Below are 22,314 nucleotides of genomic sequence, written 5' to 3' on the forward strand. Positions count from 1 at the left end.
ATACAGCATCATGATGAATCTGGGAAATCAGTTCAGGAGCAGATGGCTCAGCACAGGATCCCACCATTCATGACTTTCACTGTCTCATACTCATTCAGTACCTGTTAGGTAAACGGATCCTCTTGATAGCATAGTTGCAGTCATCCACTTTATTTCTGGCTTCAAAAACAACTCCAAAGCCTCCGCGACCCAGACACTGAATTGGCTCAAAATCTGTCAGGTATCTGGGAGGAAAGGTGTGAGAAAGGCAGAGAAGAATGGATGGAGGATAAAGAAGAAAAATGCATTAGCAAGGATAGTTTAAAAAAAATCATTTGTGAAAGTGTAAATAACTTTGGTGCAGGCAATACAGGCTGAATGACTTCAAGCATTTCCTCCTTTTTTTCCTCTGTTTACCCATCCGCTGAGACAATCAGATGGTTACCTACTTATGAAACAGACAGGTGCTGATTATCTTTGGCAAGACCCCTTACACATGCACCTGACAAACTGAAGAAGTTTCAGAGTATCAGGTTCACCGTATACTGGATCATGGATATTTAGCTTAAGCTCCTTTGCCCAAATTAGGCAGTGACAGCCAAGTATTTTCTAAATTGTGATTTGCCTTCAACCCCTATTAAGTATTTTGCTACTAGTCCTTCCAAGCACCTCTTCTGAAACAGTTCTTAAATCTCACCTTTCTTATTCCTCCTCATCTTAAATATTCCAGTTCCTATTTTCAGTGGGCTACAAATACACACATTCACATTTTTTCCAAAATACCAGTGATATGCCCCTATACACTCTTAAGTCTCAACTACTTCATAATAACAACAAAGGCTTGTTCCAAATATACTCTGCTTATTCTGTAGAGTATATAAAACATGTTTCCATTCACAATTCCCTTAACTCTATTTTACTCCACAAGCACAGAATCAGAGGGAGTGAACACAGGTTAAGAACCGTAAAATCCAATCCTCCATTTCACATATCTGCAGTAAATAGGTGATCAACACTCCCAAGCAGAGGTTCCACATAGGCTCTCAGGGATTGCTTAGACGAATCAAAAGAGCAGTCTCCCACTGATGTGGGTGTCAGAATTCTTTCAGATTATCCCGAGGGGTCTGAGGACTAGGACAGGTAAGAGCTAGTGAACTCTTTTCTCCAGACAGCATCAAATGTCATACTGATTAAAAACTATGTAAATGTCATACTGAGCTGAGCTCACCTGGATACGTATCCAGAGTTCTTGACATCACTCCAGCTGGTGTCCTTAACATCTCCGCAAGCAGGCTCATATTTACTATCAGTCTGGCACTGTGTTTCAGATTCCTTCCGCAGCTAACATGGGTGACCAAAAGAAGATCAAACAACAAAAAAAAAACCAGTTCAAGCCCTAGTACTTGAGACCAGTTTGTACCCTTAAGATATAGCATTAAATAATTCCAGTGTGAACATCTCTGAAGACAGCAGATATGGCTGAAGCAATTTGTTTGCTGAAGCAGTTAAGTAAATTGTACGCTGCAGCTGACAGCCTTCACAGATAGATTAAATAACACATTTAGGCTATGTTATCTTGTAAGTTATTAACTTATTAACACCACTCAGTGCAGACTCAAAACCAAAAGAAACGGCTAGAATACTACTTTCTGTATTTAGGATTCAGCAAAAAAATAATACTTACTCTGCTGTGAGGATGGGGATGGAAGAGTTTGCGTACGATGAAAGTTGTGGCCACAATGCAAAATATGATGGTGCCAACAATTTCCTTCCACCAATGAAGCAGAAGAACAGGATCTTTTTTGCGAATGTTCTTGTAATTCATATCATCAAAAAATCTGACGGTGATCTGGGTGCTCCGTTTACCTCTTTCTCTTTTGTAGTAGGGTAAGTAATATCCATTATCTGTGTATAAAAGACAAAGAGGGCATGCTTTGCACTTGCCTACAAATAAAGGGAACTGTCTTCTCTTTAATAGGTTTGTTCAACAGACACCAGGTGGTTTTGTTCACACGTTTTGTTTTGAAACACTTCAAAATTTAAAATTCCACCTACCGTATGGATACTGTAGAACTGAAAGTGCTCCATTGCTGTATTCTTCGTGAGAATACTTGTCATTGCTCAGACACTTGTCAAATTCGTCAGACCCCACCAACACTGGAGTCCTGGATGGAGAATCTAAGCACAGAAGAGACAACTTTGAGCTGAACTATTATAAATCAGTCTACTTATAGATGAATTTCATGAGAACTCCAGTTATCTTAGAAAATATCAGATTGTTGGACCAGTAGGTAACAACGAAAACTAACACAAACATTCACAAGGTAATCGTTAAAAGGTAACCATTACTTAACACCATTTGCCAGCCAAAATACTATTTTTGACAAGCCAATTAACTCATTCACATCACTAAAATAACAAGCTTCCTCTTTTAATAGAAAAAAAATGGTTTAGAAGACCAACATTTCATCATTTAAAATGACCCAATGAAATTCAGAAGTAAAAGGTAAAAAGTGAAAGTCATTTATAATTTAAACATCTCATTAAAAAGAATAAAGAACTAAGAGCACAAAGGTGTTTCTAGCTGTAAATTAGTTTGGGAACTATTAGACTAGTTTGACACATAATATAAATCAGAAATATGCTCTGTCTTTTCAGAGCTAAGACAATATAAAAAACTCTGGATTGTTACTTACGGATTAAAGGTTTCCATTTAATTTTGGGAAGGGGAATAATTGCATTATCATGCCTGGATCCCAGAGCCTTCGGGTTAGTTGGGAATTTTTCAGAAATTCTGACTGATGACTGAAGATACAGCTGGCCTCTGTACATACCTGTGTAACAGATCAGAGAGCATATTAGACTTAGCTTTCTTCATCCCCAGTGTAAAATCATCCAGGTAAGATGTACAGCTGAAAATATTTTGGAAAATACTTTATATTCTGAGAATCTGAGATACTGACTCTGACTGAATTCAAGTAGTACATGCTCTTTTTTCCTCTGGAAAAGCAAGAGACTAGAACATCTGGGTAGCTGAGGCTTCAGAAAAATATCACAATTTCTGAAGAGTTATAAAGCACCTTGGGCTTTATAAGGCTTCCTTCAAACGTCTTACACTTGCATGCTGGTACACAGAACTCTTCAACAGCTGTTAACAGGAAGGCTAGAAAAAAAAATCTGTGTAACCACTAGCAGGAAAGGTGTAAAGACTTAAAGAGAAATGCTAAGGGCTTAGAAAAAAACAAAGCACATCTGCCTCCCAGAGACAGACAGCTGAGAGGAAGGACCTGGGGACACTATTCCTAGTCGTCAGAATTCACATCATATGAATACTGACAGCTGGATGAAAACTCAGTCACAGGAAAACTTAACTGAAATTTCTTCATAGTAAGTTACTTGTAATCACTGCAGAGGAAGAAACGAATGTGACAAAATAGAGGGTCAGAGGGCCCTCTGTTTTTCATTTTCCTTTTCCAAAACCAAAACATCATTTAGCTACCACTTTAGGCCAAACAGTCATAGAAATGGATTCTACCAGAGCCAAAGCTATGCCATACCTTCTGGTACACTTTACCTTCTACAGAAGGTAAACATTACTTTCTGTAACTGACAGAATTTCTATGATGGGTACACAGAAATCTGACTTGAAGTGACAGAAATAAAGGTGACCAGAGCAGGTTAGGAAGGGATGAGAACAGAGATCTATCTTTTGATGTTTTTTTAATCAAGGAGAGTTGTTTTTCTGGGATACATACATTAGTAAAACCTCTATTTTGGGGCTTTACAAACAGTCTACATTATATGAAGTATCAGACTGTACGTGTTATAGCTCCTCTTGAGGGTGCTCTACCAGCACGGAAAGATCTGCTTTTCTGAAAGCTCAAAGAAAAGGATAATGTTTACAACCAAGTGCTCAGAATTGTGCCTCACCCAAATAGACACTGGATTCTGTGGCCCCTCTTGCAGCTTCCACAAGGTCCTCTTCATCTTCTAGCACTTCATTGTTTGTGGTGTAACTTGTGTCATCAAACAGACTGATCGGAATTACCTTGCCATCTTTAACCAGCCACGCAGAAGCAATTGGAGTGCAAAACTGAAGAAGAGAGAGGTAACTGGAAAATTAATGTTATATTAACTAGATGTTATAACAGTGTGCTTAAATTCCTTGGTTTAGTTTTTGTAAGAGATGTAACAGCTCAAAGAGCCAAAACTCAAGATGAAAGACATCATATATGATGCTGTAAAGTGTCTACGTGTTAACATTTAATACCATGTCTTTACCCCTACCTGGTATTCCCATTCCAGATGTCCTCCTCGTTTGTTAAAAGCCATAACCTTCCAGTCAGCTACTGAGACTTTTATCACTGTATCTTTCATCATAGCCTCCTGCTCATCCACATCTGAAATTATTTTTGTTTCTTCTTTGTTCAGATGTAATTTAAAATTGCTCTCAATGTATCCTGCTCTGTTTTCTATATCTGGGACGTAGTGCAGCTCAAAGTGGCCAACACTGAAATTCCACCTAAAAGAAAGAAAAAAACTTCATAGAAACTGATTGCATACTCCAAGTCAGTCCCAAACCCCTCCAATCGGAAGATTCTTATGCTGAATTATATAAATTTGTCGCACATTTTCATAGTAAATCCTCAGATTACCAGATGAGCACAGGTTTACCAGGAGAGGAAGCACTAATCCTCTAACTATATCCAGAATACAAACCAGAGAAATCTTGTTTGCCAACACAATGTAGAGTTGAGAAAACAGCTGGGGAAGTAGGGGCAATGGCATTAAAGGTTTAGCATATGGAGAGGGTAATTAAAAAAAAACATCAAGGAATACATCTAGGTCTGTTTAGGTGGGAAAATGTTACATAGCTGATGAAAGCAACAAGCATTTAGGAAGCAGCATTCTCCAAAAGACACGCTTCATTAATAAAGCATGTTTTGAGATGTATGGCTTTTGAGCTGGTGGAAGGATGATATTTTTTTGTTGCTGTTTTCTTTTAATCCCACACACAAGACTTAACAGAGGATTTCTTTGACAGGCACTTCAATGAAACCAGCATTGCTCGTGTCCCAGGTTAACATACTCTCAAACAAGGATGACTGTATAAGGAACACAGAGTTGTCTTGCATAGCCAAAGGCTCTTTAACTTTTACAAACCAACAAATCAGGGCAGAAACTGAATTATTCTCGAAAAGAAAATAATGAATTCTTATTTCCACCATACAGCCCAATGCTGTAGAAAGATACAGAGGGGAAGCAACAGTAAATTTGTGTCTTGAACAGCAACAAGGGGGAATATACTTCTTAACAATATGCTTGGCTGCCCGAAGTTTCCTAGGACCAACCAGGAGTCAAAATGTCTCCTTAAAAAAAAAAATCACACCACTATGGTAAAAGTCAAGCATATTTTATATAATAAGTTGAACTTTGTTTATTAAAAGCTTTTCTTTCTTTGAATTGAAAATAGAGCTATCCTATAAACTCCACAGCAGTACTGTTCACCAGGAAAGCATCTCTATTTCTGACAATGAAGAAGAATTCAGATACACAAAGTATCACAGTATGTTTTCAAGAGACGCGTAGGAAAGAAAAGCATGTTTTTGTGACATATCTCTCCCCACCACCATCAGCCCCCAAGAATCACAGAATCTAAGATCTCTCTTTTAAGACTTCTCATCTGCTAATCTACTTGAGTTCTAATTAGCTTATCTGAGACTACAGACACAACGTGTCAAATCCCACTGCAAACAGAAGAGGGAGCAGGTGAACAGAGAATGACTAGTCCTCCTCTGAACGGCTGGGCAGTTATTTTATCTATGTATAGTAACCAGCCTTTTAAACCTGTACTTAAGGAAGGTGGGATTTTTGTTGTTGGGTTTTGTTGTCTTTTTGTCCAATTTGTCTATTTTTATAAAAATATTAACGTATAAAAACTTGTGTCACAACATTAGGGAAGACAGAAACTGAACCACTTCTTACAGATTGCAAAGATCAGAACACCTATGTTACAAAATTAAAGGAGACTTAAGAAATAAGGCTTTTCAAAATGTCTTTAGTCTTTTTTTCAATCACCTTAAAAAGAAACCTGAATACATCAAATATAATAAAAAAGCAAGGGTTGCCATGAGTAGGTAAAGAACTGAAGTGAATCAGTAAGTTGCCGAAGGCTCATAAACTATCTCCTGCTGTACCAGTCAACAGCTGGAACAAACCAAAGTGGCATTTGCCATGCATAGTACAGCAGTGAGACTCTTTTGAGGTATACAAGGACAATAAAGTCACTTTCATCTGATTTAGGGGGAGTAAGTTCATGCAAATATTTTTTCCTAATGATCCATAACACTGAAGATAAAGAGATTTTTCAAAAGCATCGAGGATCAAAGGGGTTAGGTGCTAAGTGAGCCTGCTGCATTCCTTCGGTTAACAGTCCGAACTCCCTTACGCAAATCCTATTCTAATGAGTAAAACCAAGTTTTTTATATGTAATGCTTTAAGGATTTGACCTTATCTCTGTCAGACTGTTCCTGAGCAATGACCACACTTACTTCTCATTGCCACTGCGTGGTCCAACAGCACGGACTGTTTTCTGGGTTCGGCGTAAGAGGAGTGTGTCTTCCTGGTCTGCTTCATCGTCATCCCACTGGCGACAGCCCATAGTTGAGCAGATGTACTTCACCTAAGGGACAAGGCAAGAGACTCAAACATACTTGGAAATCTGTAGAACTTCAATAAAAAAAGTAACAAACAGGAACGTTCAAAGCTAACAATTCCTATGAAATGCTTTCAGCTCGCAGTGGGATTTGGAGCTCTGGTTAGAGATGCTTGACCTGACTGATGGATGTCAAGGAGTCTGGTTTAACAGATAAGTGTTCTTCAAAACTACAGAATTCCTAGAACTTTTTGAAGATTACAGTTTGGACCATCTTTAGTCAGCCTGGGATATCTTCAAATATATATATTATAACTTACAATCATATATTTATTTGACTATTCTTTGTGTTCTACTTCTAACAGAAAATGCAACTCTTTTTCCACTGTGTCTATGGACATAGATAATTTCTACAAGTTTTCTATAAGTAGGCTCCTGGCATAATTCTGTTTTCATTCCATATCTGCCTCAGCATAACTCTATTATGAACTTCAAATGAAGAACTATTGATTTATATACGATACAGCAGAACCATCCCACTTTATCTTTCAGCTAATAAAATGAGGATAAAACCTCATTAATTCACAGTCGCGCAGACCTTGCAATAGTCCTAATCTCAAACAGAATTTGGATTGTATTGGCATTTGTGTATTGAAAAAAGTTGGACACGCTTTCAGGAAATCTGAACTGATGCCAAATTGACAAAGACAGACTGCCCAAACTCTCAACAAGGCACTATTTCCTGTATACAGCACCTCTGCTACTGTAAGCGTGAGCCTGGAATCAAAGCAAAAACCGAAATTTCCACTTCCTGAATAGTGTGGGGAAGAGCAGTCTGTTGGTACAGTGCCTTTGCTATCAGTGTGAAAATCAAAATAATTTCATAAACTCTTGCTTTGGATCTAGACTCTTTATCACTAGTGATCACTGTACACAACGCAATAAAAGTCTTCTATATGACAACATCTGATCAAAATGCACAAACAATTTTGTTGAAAGCAAACACTGGAAGTTTAAAGTTTAAAACATCATTTTTCTTTTTATCTGTTTTAAAGATGCACTTTTTTCTGACTTAGCAAATGTCTGTTCTTTACTACACAAAGTATCTACAAGTATTTTAATAATATTTGAAATAAAAGGTGGAAGAAAAGAGGGACAAAGTCCAGAACTCAAATGTAATAAATTCCTGTGCTTTTAGTTTTTTTAAAACATAAAACTATTAACCAGTGGATTTCAGAAGAAAATACCTTCTGAACCAGTCAGAAAGCAAATAGTTTTCAAATTAAATTGTAAACTCGTATGCAGAAGTTAAGGGGAACTTCTAAGAGGGAGCATGCTTACTGGCAACAACTACAAACCTCAAGTGCTGTGTATGTTGAATGTTTTCTTGTTTTCAACCAGATAGAACTTGTTAGTTGTGAAAAGATTAAAATCTAAAAGTGTTAAAAAAAACATGCATCATCTAAAACTCTTTGATATTCAGTAAGCTGAACTGCAAAGTCTACTTCAGGCAGAGCTAGATATATATATATATAAAATGAAGCTGAAGTCTTCCATTTCAGCAGCAAAGGGTCATTTCTTTCTTTTTCCCCTCTCACTCACCTCTAGTCACAACCCCCCTGTTCCTTTGCGCTGGTTCTGGCACTCTCCCAACCCCTGGCTGAGCTGACTAGATTTGCTAACCTAACAGAAAAGCATTCACTTTTGATTGGGTTAGTTTTGTGCTGGGTTAGCTGTTAGTTGCATTGGCCCAGCCAGGGGGAAGTGTTAAAGCAGAAGGGACAGAGCAGAAGCTCACAGAAAAGACAACACTGCAGTGATGCTCTGAGCCATATCACCACCACTCCAGCCTGCTGCGTTTGTTTCCCAGTAAATTCAGCTTCTATTTTTTTTGTGCTGTGCAGCCGTACACTAGAACCATAGTGAAGTTCAAATCTTAAGAGCAGCCTTTTGGCAACACAGTGCTAGAAACAATGACAAGGCAACTTTTCAGGCTCTTACCTTCCCTGTGTATGAGCTCAGCCCATAGCTTGTTAAGGACTTTCCCCCAACTAAGACAACATCCTCGCCCAGCTTGTAGGAAGACTCAAGAAGAGATTCCACTGTGAAAGGAACTGCCTCCATGCTCTCTCGATCCCGATCCCACTGGAAAAGGTCCCCATCCAAGGAAGGAATTATCATCTTATTCCCAAATACCTACAAGAATTCAAGAGAACATTAGGTAGCATCTAAACACATTTTTAGTGAAATATATACAGATGGCAAATACAAAATGAAGCATTGTATGAGCCAGTACAGTACTTTATATTCCAGCATCTTCCTTTACAGTTGTGTATTCTTGTTCAAGGTGAGGCTGGATGGGGCTTTGGGCAGCCTGGGCTGCTGGGAGGTGTCCCGGCCCATGGCAGGAGGCTGGAATTGGATGGGCTTTAAGGTCCCTTCCAACCCAAACATTCTGTGACTCTATGGTAATCCAAACTGCAGCAAATGTAAAGGGAGAAACATTCCTGAAGAGACTGAAGTCACTAGTTGGGAAGCAAGTACTGCACGTTATTTGTGATGGCGCTAAGTTTCAAGACAGTGGCATTTTAGGTGAAGTTCCACCTTTTTCTACCCCTCACCACAGCTGATTTACTTCTAAACACACAATCAACCGTTCTCTCCAAGTCAGAAGACTGAATTTTGTTTTAAAATAAGAGCTGAGGCTGTGCATACTCTTTTGCAGTTAACAACTACACCAGAAAATCCATCCTCCTTTAAAGTAGGCAGAGCAATTATCACTGACAGAGCTCACGTTTCATTTTTGCCTTTTCAGACAGTTCAATCAAACTTCTCCTCCCCAGATTTTTTTTTAATTTTTTATTTTATTTATATACATTTCCTTTAACACTCTCTGGCTTTTCCTTAAAAGGCACAATAGGTCAAGATCTTTTCACCAGGATAGAGTTTCATCCATTACACAGATTTTTCAAGGAGATCCTCACTCGGAAGGATGAGTCATTGTCAATGAGTACTAAGGGACTTATTAAGGAACTCATTATCAGCATCACAGACCATAACTAATACCGTGGAGCCACAGTGGCTGTGTCCATCATGTACAGTGAGAAACTATAATCCATATGATCTTGGTTTTTGAGGATATGGATTAACATGGAAGATGTTAACGGTTTTTCAGACCCTCTGTCCATTCAGGCAGTACCTTACAACATAATTACATTAAATTATAATGTGTAAGGGATCCGGATTTAAGTTCTAGTTCTGGTAAATATGTGTTAGTCACTTCAAAAAAGCATATTACTGCCAAACTGCAAGGCAGATAGTTGTAGTGCACAGCCATACAAAAGATCCAGAAGGTTTCTTCTTAAGTGAAGATCTGAAACCACATCTTCTGCATGGTTAAAATCTCTAGGATGAGACTTGTTATTCGCAGTGGGTCACAGAAGAGCAAACAGGGTTACTGAAGTTGAAATTCACATAAATGGGGAGAGAAAGTCAGGTCTTGTAAGTGTGTGCATGTCATGACTAATCTCTCCTACACTGTTTGGTACAAGTGATTCAGAGAGAAACTTCAGGTGAATTACCTGATAATGCTGGTGATTGTATCTAGGGTCCCTAAGGATCCAAGACCAGTACTTTCTGGTTTTGGAAAGCCTCATGACAAGTGACAGTTACAAATTACTTCTCAGGATTACAACGTGTAACTGAAGAGATAACAAAAGCAAGCCCCTGAGTTCTTTGCAAAGCTAAATGAAGTGTTTTCTTCCCTTCCCAGATATTTACCTTACAACAAAAGAGGCCAAAACATGTTGGAAGAGACACTGTAATGCAGCATTTCTTGTGCATCACAGCTCTCACAGCCTCCCATGTGGGGGTGGAGAGGATATACACCTACATACACATGGCTCTATACACACACTTCCAGAAATAAAACAAAAGCAAACATTTGTGCACAGGGTCATTCGTAGAAATCACATGATTAGTGGAAAAATAAAGCAAACAAGGTTTACATAAACGTTCACATTCAAGAGCAGCCTTGTGATCTTCAGAACAAAGACATACAGATCATGGAAAACAGTTCAACAACAGAAGTCAGCGCCAAACTTGCAGCTTTGACCAAGCTGGAGAATTTTGTTAAAACATTGAACACAGAGCAATTATGATAAAGTGTTTTTTTGTAATATATTCTTTCAGAAATGCATAATAGTTACAAACCAGAACTCAGAGCCTGTGCAGATTGCATTAATAAATCCTCCATAAGGCTTCTTCCTGTGCATCATTCAGCAAGGACATAAGCCCAATTTTCCAGGAGGATCCAGAAGAAGTTCTGCTGGGCTACCAGCCAGCTAAATTCATACAGCCTGGGCAAGCTACGTGGTGCTGCTGGTAGCCAGATAGCTACTTGTGGGTCCCAGCTTTTAGATAAGCTTCCTGAAAGCCACAACACCAAGGGCTGAGCATGTGCTGAGCACCACACTCATTGCCATGCATTTGTGCAGGCTCCTCATCCCAAAGCTCTGTCTCCAAGGCCTGACCAGTAAATCTTTGGGAAAATTTCCAGAAAATGGCAAAACGTTGGCCCTTTCTGGGAATACAAAGCCCAAATTCCCCCCATGGAAGTATGCTCCCAAGATGTGAGTCAAACAGGGTCACGCCTTGCTCATCTTCAAGAATTTCCCAGGAGTGGGGCACTAACAGCTCATCTGATACAGCCTCCATCCCCATCAGCTGCAGACGACAGATGAGACTGCTCCGGTAGCTCTGCTGATCACCTGCCCCTACTCCCAACCTTGGGAGCAGCACGACTTGCATGACATTGGGAAGGAAAGGCTGAGAAAAGACACAACTGCTGTGGGTGGACACATCAGGAAAGCAAGTGCGGGCAGTGGGAAGAGCTGCAGTGCTGAAGGACAATGCTGGAGGAAGAATGGATGGGGTTCAACTAAAAACAGGTAAACGTAAGCTAGACATCTCAGTAACCATCACAAGTGGGGTATTTCACATCAAATGGAGGAACAGAGGCAAAACCGAATTCCTCTTCCTAGATGAAGATATTCATAAATGGGATTACAGACATGGCTCTGGCAGGGGACTGTACCTCATTGCCACAAAGCTCCTCTCCAACTAAAATAGCTCTATTGTAGCTGAAAAATGAGGCAGGTGTGCAGATGTGCCTACTTCAGGTGTACACACGACAAAAAGGCATTTGTGGACACACGCCACTGCCTTTCACAAGCGTGGTTTTCAGAGCAAAGGTTTTAAAGCACAGCAACAATATCAATTCCTAGCAAATCCAGCACCTGAGAAGCAGCAAAGGGACTTTCCTTGAAAGTAGCAGCCAGCAGCATCGGCATGCAGCTCAGGTAGAGGAATGACATCACCCCGTATCTCTACAGCATTACCTCATCTGCTAATCCGAGGAGTGAGTCACCCAGGCAGTCAGCTGCAAATCTCTTGGCACAGAAAATGTAGGTTACCACGATGCACTTACACATTCCTCTGATCTGTCAATGTAAATAGCTATTTGTTCAGCTTCACCGGTCAGCAATATGGCACATAATTGTTAAGTGGCTTGTCTTTCAGAAGTAACACTTAGATTAAAAAAAAAAAAAAAAAAGCCCTACATTAACTAGCGAGCCCTAAACGAGACGCTGCTCTTTTTTGCTCATTAAAGAGTTTGAAGCTGAAGTTCTCCATTGGCTCGGCGCAGGGTGCTGCAGGCCTATCAGCAGCGCTGGCTGCTCAATCTCCAGGCCGACGGGTGAGGTAATGCAGTTTCTAAAAAGCCTTGACAAAAAAGCCAAAAGGCGGAACGATCCGAAATGGCATACGCTACCAGGGAATTTGCTGTCTAGACTCTTTGCTGGAAAGGAGGGCAGCGCACGAGAGCTTCCACGACAGGTTGCTTCGGTGCAGGAAGAAAGCTGCTGATTTGTTGTAGGGGAAAAAAAAAATAAAAAGCATCGTGTAAACAGAGATCAAAAAGCTTCCCCGAGCTGCTTAACAGCAAGCATAACATTCATTTCCCATACCTAACGATCCTTACCATACAAAATATCAAGCATGCTCACCTACAGAGAGTTAAAAAAATGATGCCACAACAGTTAATATTGTTTTCAGCTGTGCTGGACTTGCCAGTAACTCCAAGAAATAACTAAGCAGAGATCAAACCCTTCCCTTAGAATAGGAAGCGTTAAGTCTTTGTTTTTCTAACCCTTCAGCTTATGGTTTTCAAAACTTACTCTTATCATGAGATATCACTCCTGTAAGAGCTTTATTCCAGTTACTAATTAGCTCAGACTAACCTATATGATCTTATGTGATAAGGGTGCCTTTTTTTTTTTGTCTGTTACAGTAATCTTATTGTAGATGTAATCACAAACAAGATCAAAGCCCACATTGGGTATGCTCTGAGAGCTACTCCCCAGTGAGAATTGTCTCTAAGCCCCTCTAAAATTTGTCTAGGCAACATTAGGAGCCAATTATAGCAGCTTTGCTAGAAAGGGTGGAAACAGGAGTTTGCACAAACGAATCAGGGAAGGAGAACGTAATCACTTTGTTCCACATTAAAAAAAAATAAATCATAGCAGCATAGAGATATCCCTCCCATGAACTTTTAGAGGTTTTTCAGGTCACACACATGGCAAGGCTACTAGTTCAGGTGTCTGAACTGATTTACTGCCTGCCTTTTTTCAATATACTTATATGCTGAATACATTTTTAATATATAAAAATATATATTTAAAAGTACATATATTTATAAATAAAAATATATAATATACATTTATATATAAATATTTTTTCAAATATATATAGGGATGTATCTGCACAGCTGCACTGGTTTATGACTTTCTTCCAATGGAAGTGGCTATTTCTCTGCCTCAGCGTGGATTTCAGGATGGTTAATTCCCATTTTTTCCCTTCAGGTACCTTCAGAAATTCTGAAGCACGGGGTACTACACTACAAGGATGACAACGCAGTATTTACCCACAGGAAAACCTTATTCAAATAAAAACACACCAGCATGAAGGGATCAGCTAGAGTCTAAGAACATATTTTTCTGCAAACTTTTTGCAACTGACTCTTCCTTAAGAAGAAATAAAGACCCTAGCACAATATTCTGGAAAACAAAGGCTGTCCAGGTAAGCTGTGCCACTGCCTAAAGCATTGGTAAAAGAGCAGAGAGTTCTCCAGAGCACACAGTGCTGTTTAACCAGCCAAGGAAGAAGAAAATTGACTGAAAGAGAAGTCCATGATTCACATCAGTCATATGTCAAGTGACCTTCTGAGATGTACTCAAGGGCAATGAGGAAGCTGAAGCTGGAAATACCTTACAGACAGGCTGTCATCAGTGTCTTGTCTTGAAAAACTTACTTTTTGTAAATACCTCCACTTCTGATTCAGCATGACAGTTGTTTACCAAGTACGTACCTGCTCCTACCTGCATCCTGTTTGTTAGCCAGTGTACGTGCTGACAACATCTTCAAGATGAGGACTGTGAGAAAGGTTCTCTTGAACTGCTGATGCCCTGGTATTTGCTTCACAGCTTATGGAGGGAGAACATGGCCTGCCTTCTCTGAAGGGAAGGGACAGCCTGGGCCAGGCTGACATGGCAGAGAAGCCAAGGAAATGGGCTTTTATCTCAGCCAGATTGTGATAAAGTGCAAAGGCACACAGGCCTTCCAAGGAATAGTCACTGCACAAGATTCTGAAACACAGGACGACTTTTACCCAGGAATTTCCAGGATTTCAGAAATGTCCTAACCTGGCCCCTGCCAAGATCCATATGACAGAAATATGGAAGTTCTTACCTTTTTCCTCTTCTTCCACCATAGACCCCTACTTGGTAGTTTCTACTTCATTTCTCACTGGCTAGAACAGACTGGGACAAGTCATGAATTTAACTTTTGTGGCTGTGTTTATCAGGAATGTTTAGTGCAAGGTACAAGCATGGAGCCGAAGTGATGTAATCCTGTGCCTAGAGAACCTGTTTGAAAACTCCTTTTTATTGTTTCCTTGAAGGAACACCTGCAACACGCTTCCAACAACTTCACTGAATGACTGCAGTCGGCATCTCTGGCACAATTCCACACTGCAGGCCTTAAAACCTGATCAAGGGTCAGGACCCTGGTTGCCTTTTGCACGACACATCACAACAGAAAGTCTCCTTGCCAGCATAAGGGTCATGGTGTCCTGTTTGGCTCGAGCTTGCCATTAGAAGCATTAGCCCTACCCTGTCCTCTGCCCTCCCTTAAGCAGCCACGCAGTGAAACAGAGGAACAAGAGGAACCACAGCGTGTTAAGCAGCCTGCCCCAGCTTCAAAAGGCATCAGTTCCCCAACGCTGTTTGCTGTGCAATCAAAACAGCCCCTTCTGAAGAGGGCCAGCGAACTAAAATACCACTGTTACTTTAATCACAGTCAAACAAGACTTGGGATTTTGACTACAGAGATGCCAGCCTGCCTCGCTGCCATGGCAACAGACTTTTTAAAACTGTTCTCCTTAATAATCAAAAACGCACGGTGCTGTAAGAACGACTTTATTTTGACATTATTCCATCCCCCTCTTTAACGTAGCAAGTTCTGTTCAAAAGAAAAAGACTTCAGCAGTCTTCTGGAAGTTAGGAGCAGTCCTTTCTAAGGCATGCTGGAGCTGCTGCTACTGAGCCCAGGGCTGAGGTCACTGAAACCAAGGGAATGTTTGGGAAAAGATCAGTAAGGCAAATTACCCCAAACCTCACTGCTACAGAAACAGGCACTGTACAGAAGCTCATTAACTACAATGTCAACATTGGTGTTGTTCCAGTACTGGGATGTTTTAAGATGTTTGACCCCCCCCCCCCCAGCCCAAATCTATCTTTCAGGACTGCACAAGCTCCTATAGGACCACTAGGAAGAACTTAGGTGAGACTTCTCTTAAGAGATGGGGAAAATGGGCAAAAACACCAACCCACATCACTTTGGGGATCCAGGATTTAAGTCTATCTTTGCCAGGCCTGGCACATTTTTTCCCTAAACCTGCCTGCACAGGGTGTTTTTTTGTTTTTGGTAAGGACACAAAGTCCCCATGTCTTGAAAAATTCAGAGTCAGAGCAATTCCTATGAGAAAAGAGCCCAATACAGGAGAATAAGAGAAGAGGGCAAATGCAAAGTCTCCTTTTTCAAGGATGCAAGGACCACAGAGGGGTTAGAGGACAGAAAGCACAAAACACACGGTGACTCTGACAGAAAGATTAATAGGGTTACCTGTGGATAGAGAGTAAAGTCCAAATGAAAATTAGAAATGAGATGTCAGCAGCTGGGCTGCAGGAAGAATGATTTGCTAAACTGTCTAAAATGCTTAGTGCTTGAAAGAAGCCTTTTCTTGTACAGGCAGAGATAGAGGCTGCAAGTTCAAAATGGGTTTAAGGCAGAATAAATCGCTGTGTTGTATTTTGGGCAGCCGAGCTCCACATATCTAAGTCATCCACTCTCTGCTCTGCAATGGGTATTTGTCTAGGCATTACTAGAGATGATCCATTCCCGGTTCTGTAAACAGCAGAACTGTTTAGCAGACGACACAAAACATGCAGCCTACCATGTGTAATTAAATTACCAGCTACCATCAAGGCAACCAAACACCACAGACAGCGGGCTGATGATGAATGACGTTCCCAAGCTCTGCTCCAATGCATTTTGGCCACGTCTGCCAGCATGACAGATGAAAGTCGGCCACCACCATCAGCCCGGGGTGCTTCTGTCAGAGAAAACTTTGCTGGCATTGTTCGAGGAAGAGCATCACTGGTGATGCTCAGGGCTGAGCACTCTGCTATCACACAAGCCACACTTGTTATTCTGGCTCCCCACGTGCCCTGTAACGGAAGCTTTCCCCCCCCAGACATCGTTACAGCATGAGTTAGAGGACACGTGTCAGCACTTTATCAGAGCTTCATCAGTACTAACTGCATTAAGTGTCAGCAAGAAAGCCACCGAGCTGCAGTTATAGGAAGTTGGTTTTTTTTTAATTGAACGAGTCATTAAACTCTGATGATTGTCTTTGAAAATGTGCATTTTGATAAATACTTACAGCCACTTGTCTAAGCAACAGATCGATTTGTCACCCTGCAGAAGACACAATGCTGCTTCACATTAAACCCCCAATTTAGGTCAGGAATCCACCACCGAGCCCCACTCCCCACAGACTTAACAGTTCACACTAAAAAGTTCAGCTGGATTTTCTACAAAAGCACAACTTCTGGCTATCCAGATACTTTAAAACAATTACTGCCTTGCCAATGATATTCTGATCACTACTTCTGGCCTTGTTCAAGAGGTATTTTCAGGATAATTATAAATCTTTTTTTTTTTTAATCTCACCCAGAAAGCAGAGATTTATACTCAGAAACACACAGGTAGCCACGTTCTCAAAGCACGTCCCTCTTCATTGCCAAGCTCACCTCACATGTTTCCAGCAGCAAAAACAAAAAAAACTGTTGGAGTCATCAGTAATCATAATAAATCTGTGTAGTTAAAGAGCAGTCGCGTCTATTCTCTTCTTGTAAAACACAGGCTCCTCTCCCCTTGATAGCCCTAATAAGCCTTCTCTGCCTCAATTGCAATTAGAATTTATCTTCCTTTGAAGTACAATTCTGGACACTCACTCCTTATTCATTATGAGCTTTTCCAGGACCATTTAGGACTCTTAATCTCTCTCTCTGCCCTCAGGCAGCGTGGGATCACATTTCCTTCCCCTGCAGAGGAATTAAGATGGCAGCTGATAACCCATCACAGGATCTCAGCACACAGGGTTCTCAGTTTTAAATTGATCACCTCCGACCTTCAACAAAACTGTTGTTATCAATCCCTGCATCTTGTATTTCATTCAGTACAGTTTAATTCTATTTCTATTACAGAGAACTTCTATGATGGAGAACTGGCTTACGCCCCAGCCCTCCTCTAGAGGAATGATACCTCCAGCTCTCTGAGCATCTGGTGGTCTTGTATCTGTTCCAGCAGTTCACAAAAGTAAAGATGAGCTACAGGACACAAGGAACTCTACAAATAAACTCTTCCAAACATCTAAAATTATGCTGCTTCACCTGCAAGGAAATAGATTTTCACCAAATTAGTCATCTCAATACCAAGTCCATTGATTTAAATACTCTGCCCGCTTGAACTAAGTGGAGATTTGGGGATTTGCTACTGGTTACAACACAGCAGGGATCGAAGATAATTTTGCAGCATCACTAGAAACTTAGAACATTAGTTTTCTTTGCTTTCTGGAGCAAAATTTTGCTGTAGTTTTGCATGCTAAGGCACCGAGAACCAACTTCTTATTCTGTGCATACAGAAGTCAGACCTCACCACCCAGCATTTGCTCCTTCAAGAAGTCTTCCAAGTGCTAAGCAGAACAGACTGCTTCTGCTGCTGTGCCCCACACCAGCTGTTTTAAGATGCATAAATACATTTAAAGTTCAGATTAACCCTAGTGAGTGATGCAGATTCATTTGTTTGTAAGCAAAGAGCCGGTAAGTACAGAGAAAGGCATTTTGTCAGTTTGCGTGTAGCTTGAGATGCACCTCCATTTGTTCTCACCAGTGACTGCTGGGAAAGCCAGAACGGATTTGTACAGGTTTGCTAGAAATTCCTAATATTCAGCACCGTAGTCAAAAGCTGCTATAATAACCCTTGAAGTGAAAGCACTTGAACAAGTATGACTGACAGTCCTAAGTACTCCCCACCCATGCCGCAAACAACCACAGCTCAGCTTGCCATTGGATGGTATTTACAGGCAATGACTTAATTGAAAAACTAACCAAAGTAGAGAACCACGGGCCAAACAAAAACCTCGGTTTTATTCAGGCTAAAATGCTGCTGCAGGGGTGCCTTAAGTGGTGGGTGTGATTTTCCTGAAGCTGATGTCACAAGATTTCTCTCTCAATGAGACAGTTCAATTATTCCCCCGCCCCTAACCTCTGGGAGGGCACATAAAAGAGAACCCAGAAATCACAAGTCAACATCCCCTGAGGGCGCGTTGACCTCCTGTCTTGCCCTGACCTGCTGCAATGTGGGTTTTGCCATTTCTTCTGCTCTGAAATGTAAGAGGCCAAAGGATGAGAGTTGTTCAATTTCAACCCAGGACACTTTTTGACCCTTCTCCGGCCACGACTGGGTGCAGCAGTTGCTTTACCCAACGCGCAGCAAAGTCCAGGCAGATAATGCCTTAAAGGGATTCCCAGATGCCTGGACACTTGACTGCAGAAATTCCTATTTCTTCCGTAGAACCAAAACATGGAAAAAAAAGTGTTTGTGATGCAGATAAAGAAAACAAAACACTCATATTGTAAATTAAAGCCTGTGTAATTAGCAGAGCTTTGGAGACTTTGAAATCTTCCCCAGTTGCCTGCTCTAAGCATCACCCTGTCCTCTCCAAAGGGTAAAAAAAAGAACAAAAGGCTTGAGATATCTATGGATGCTCTTTGCCTACAGTGCAATTACTTTTCAGCTGACTTCAGAATAAAACTTCTCCGTATCTCCACGTTTCTCTGAAGGAAAATAATAATCCTGGGCTATCCCACAAGAAACTGCCACTTAAGTGCAAAAAAAGAAAGAAATCTCCCAGATCCCTAAGGCTGTAGAAAAGCTTATTGAGTTGCTACGCTAAGAGCTTTTAGAAAATAAGGATGCTGATGAATTTTACAACAATACACAACCCAGATTATTTCATTTTTTTCCAGTAGGATGTTCACTGTGACTCCTATGGATGTCAGGCTGGTGGACCTGACTTCTCATTTTGTCCCATGGTCCCAAACCTCTCAAATAAGGAAGTGAGGTTTTTACTCAGGGATTAGTCTGTAACAAGAGACTTACGAGCCAAGGCAGTTTTACCCAGTATATATGATTTGAGCCACCCTGCCAGGCTGAACTCCCTGCAGCATCCCTGACAGTGCACAAAAAAAGTGTCAGCCATGAATGTATTTTTAAGCTGTTACTCTCACATCACCACCATCAAGTATCCTACTTGTTTTTCTCCTGTCTCATCACACAGAAGAAAACAAGCTACCAGCTTTTTCACAGCAGTGTCTTTACAGATTATCCATCTTGCAGAAGGCTTTTTTTAATGTCTCTCATTTCTCCTCCAGCCTCTGACAGGTCATGCACACCTCTACTGGCTAGTGATTTCAATATAGGGGCAAGCTTACACCTAAATGTCTTTCATAGTATAGTATAGGGAAGAAAGGAGCCCATTGAGCAATTTAGTATTAAGCTATGCAGGTAAAAGAGCATGTCACCCTTGTTAGGAAGCGATAGCAGTCTCGATGATGTGCATAAACCCTTTCTGCTGCTTGAGACAGCCCTCTATCTTGACATGCTGATTCTCCCAGATGTATTCTCTAATTAGACAGTATATTCAAAGTTTACATTTAAAGAGTAAACAATTGTTTGCATTAGAAGTGCACTTTTGGAAGAGGTGATTGTCCACAACTTTACCCTAAACTTCAGGGAGCAATCTTTATGTGCAAGTAGCAATGAATCTTGAAGTTACACAGGGAAATAGTTTTTAAGTTTTAATGCACAAGGCAAACGTGGTCCCAGATGTTTTCAGCACTGCCACCCTGACCACAGTTGTATACACTGGAGCTTAGAGCCAAAGAAAGAATGTTACTATTGCAGTTACCCAAACAATTAGTGGTTCAGCAGACTTCCCTTTCTAATTGATCTGTTCACATAACAAATGATGAACATCTCTCTTGTCAGCATCTTAAGAACTAGTTTCAAGATCTGAAGTGTTTGACAGAGCTGCTGGAACATTTGAAATTTTACTACCTCACTTTTCTAATTAACACATGAGCTTCAGACAGTCAAGTTGACATTTTACAGTTAAGCAGAGGAAGTAACTATAGCTCTATTAAACACTCAAGTTTGAATTCCTAATGCCTTTTCTTAAAAGGCATTCGGAAATTGATTTCATGCTTTTGCACCAAGACTTGGAATTAGAGTTCATTGCACTCTCAGCCAAAATAGTTAAAAATTAAAAAAATCCAAAGAATTAAGACATAGCAGCAAACACTTCCCTCATCCTGAAGAAACACAACACGACTCCAAGTGTAACGCAGAAGGAATTTCTCACCTGCCATTTCTTGCAAGATGTAGGTTAACAGCTTACATAATGATACTCTTATGCAGAATATAATATTGTGGTTGCAGGCACAGAGAACTCCTCTACCTCAAAAATGTTGGTAGAGGAAGAAAAAGCCTCAATAGTTACTTTGAGAGAGTAAAAATATACCACATGCCCAAATCAGAAAGGAAACACTGAACTGGAGACAGACTTTTAGACCTTAATGAATTTAATATATTGCATGAACAAAGGACAATTTATGCTGTTGAGGCACCAACCTTTTGTTTCTAAGGTCACATCACAAAAGAATCATAATGCAAAAAGATCATAATCCTGGCCAGACCTGTTCAGTCACAAAAATCTGGATTTGCAAGAACACTTCCGTGATAATAAATGTTTGAATTCTTGAAATCTTTGAGAACCTGGGATCACATCTTGATTTGTAATGTGAAATTAAGTTTGTATTTGCATAGATTTCAAGTGTTTGTTTTATACATGGCTGTTTTGTTTTCATTGACCTCATCTCAAACTGTTCAGAGCAACGGGTAACAGACAAGTATTTCAAGTTCCTAGTATTGAAATTATTTGTCAAGAACAGTTCCTAGCAGATACTTTCCTCTTTATGGAGCTCTTTACAATTTTTATAGTCCTTTCAATTCTGCTTTAAAACAGTTTCACTAAAGTTTTTGCTTTTTCTTTAAAAAAATTGAAAAAAGTATCTGAGCAAGCATCAAGAAGTTGCATCCATAAGTAAAATTCTCTCTCAGAAATAAGGGAACAGAAGTCAACGTTCATGTTAATGAGCATCTCTGATCACAAAAGTAATAGCTCTCACCTTTTGCTACCACAGCATCAAACTAAATCTTTCAGTAGACTGTTTCTGTATAAAGAAGAGGTCACAAAGCAGACAGGACCACAGAAACACAAGCAAGATGCTCATACAGTCTGAAAACACTTCTTCAACTTTCATTCTCTGTTGTTCATGGCAAAGAACTCAGATATAGGACTGGTTATCAAATCCAACCATTCTTGATAGTGAAGGACCACGCTGTTTGCCAACATCACAGACTACCTCAGAGTTGGTGTATTTTTTCTTCCTAATTGTAGGAGTGAATGACTCATGGATATAACTTCAAGGCAGGAAGTAAAAAAAGAACAGAAAACCACCTTCCTTCTAATTTCTAACTTAAGTTTATTCAAAACTGATGGAAATACAACCAGTGATGGTGGAAATGGCACCAAACAAGAAATTTTACCATCTGATTTTCCTTGTTACAGCTCATCCACAGGAAATGATGCAACCTTTCTCCACTCCATACTTCAGGGTGACCTTCAGTGCTCTATTTCATTGCAAACATTTTATTTTATAGGCAGCCTGCTTATCTAGTATAAGAAATCTTTTGTTCATTTGCTAAGTCACAAGGACTTTTGCTTTTGTTGAAGGGGAAAAAAAAGATGTCAGCACTTGCCAAAACACACCGTGGTAATACAAAGCAGATGATCCTTCCGTTTGCTTCAATTTACAAGTAACTCGTTTCCAATCAGCAACTGCACACAATTCCCAAACCTGGTTACATCATCT

General features: G+C 40.3%; 1 protein-coding gene across 1 annotated transcript in view; it reads right to left on the reverse strand.

Annotated features, from left to right (window-relative positions):
- Nucleotides 1–22,314, reverse strand: part of EIF2AK3 (eukaryotic translation initiation factor 2 alpha kinase 3) — a 40,401-nt gene that overhangs the window by 12,426 nt on the left and 5,661 nt on the right. The window contains exons 3-11 of the mRNA XM_084286774.1: nucleotides 8,636–8,830; nucleotides 6,531–6,661; nucleotides 4,267–4,501; nucleotides 3,910–4,072; nucleotides 2,676–2,813; nucleotides 2,035–2,157; nucleotides 1,664–1,884; nucleotides 1,208–1,320; nucleotides 102–224 (exon numbers count right to left, since the gene is read on the reverse strand). Coding sequence (XP_084142900.1) covers nucleotides 102–224; nucleotides 1,208–1,320; nucleotides 1,664–1,884; nucleotides 2,035–2,157; nucleotides 2,676–2,813; nucleotides 3,910–4,072; nucleotides 4,267–4,501; nucleotides 6,531–6,661; nucleotides 8,636–8,830 — 1,442 coding nt within the window. The remainder of the gene's footprint in view (nucleotides 1–101; nucleotides 225–1,207; nucleotides 1,321–1,663; nucleotides 1,885–2,034; nucleotides 2,158–2,675; nucleotides 2,814–3,909; nucleotides 4,073–4,266; nucleotides 4,502–6,530; nucleotides 6,662–8,635; nucleotides 8,831–22,314) is intronic.

Source organism: Netta rufina (genome assembly GCF_964035555.1).
Source record: "Netta rufina genome assembly, chromosome: 4".
Taxonomy (NCBI): domain Eukaryota; kingdom Metazoa; phylum Chordata; class Aves; order Anseriformes; family Anatidae; genus Netta; species Netta rufina.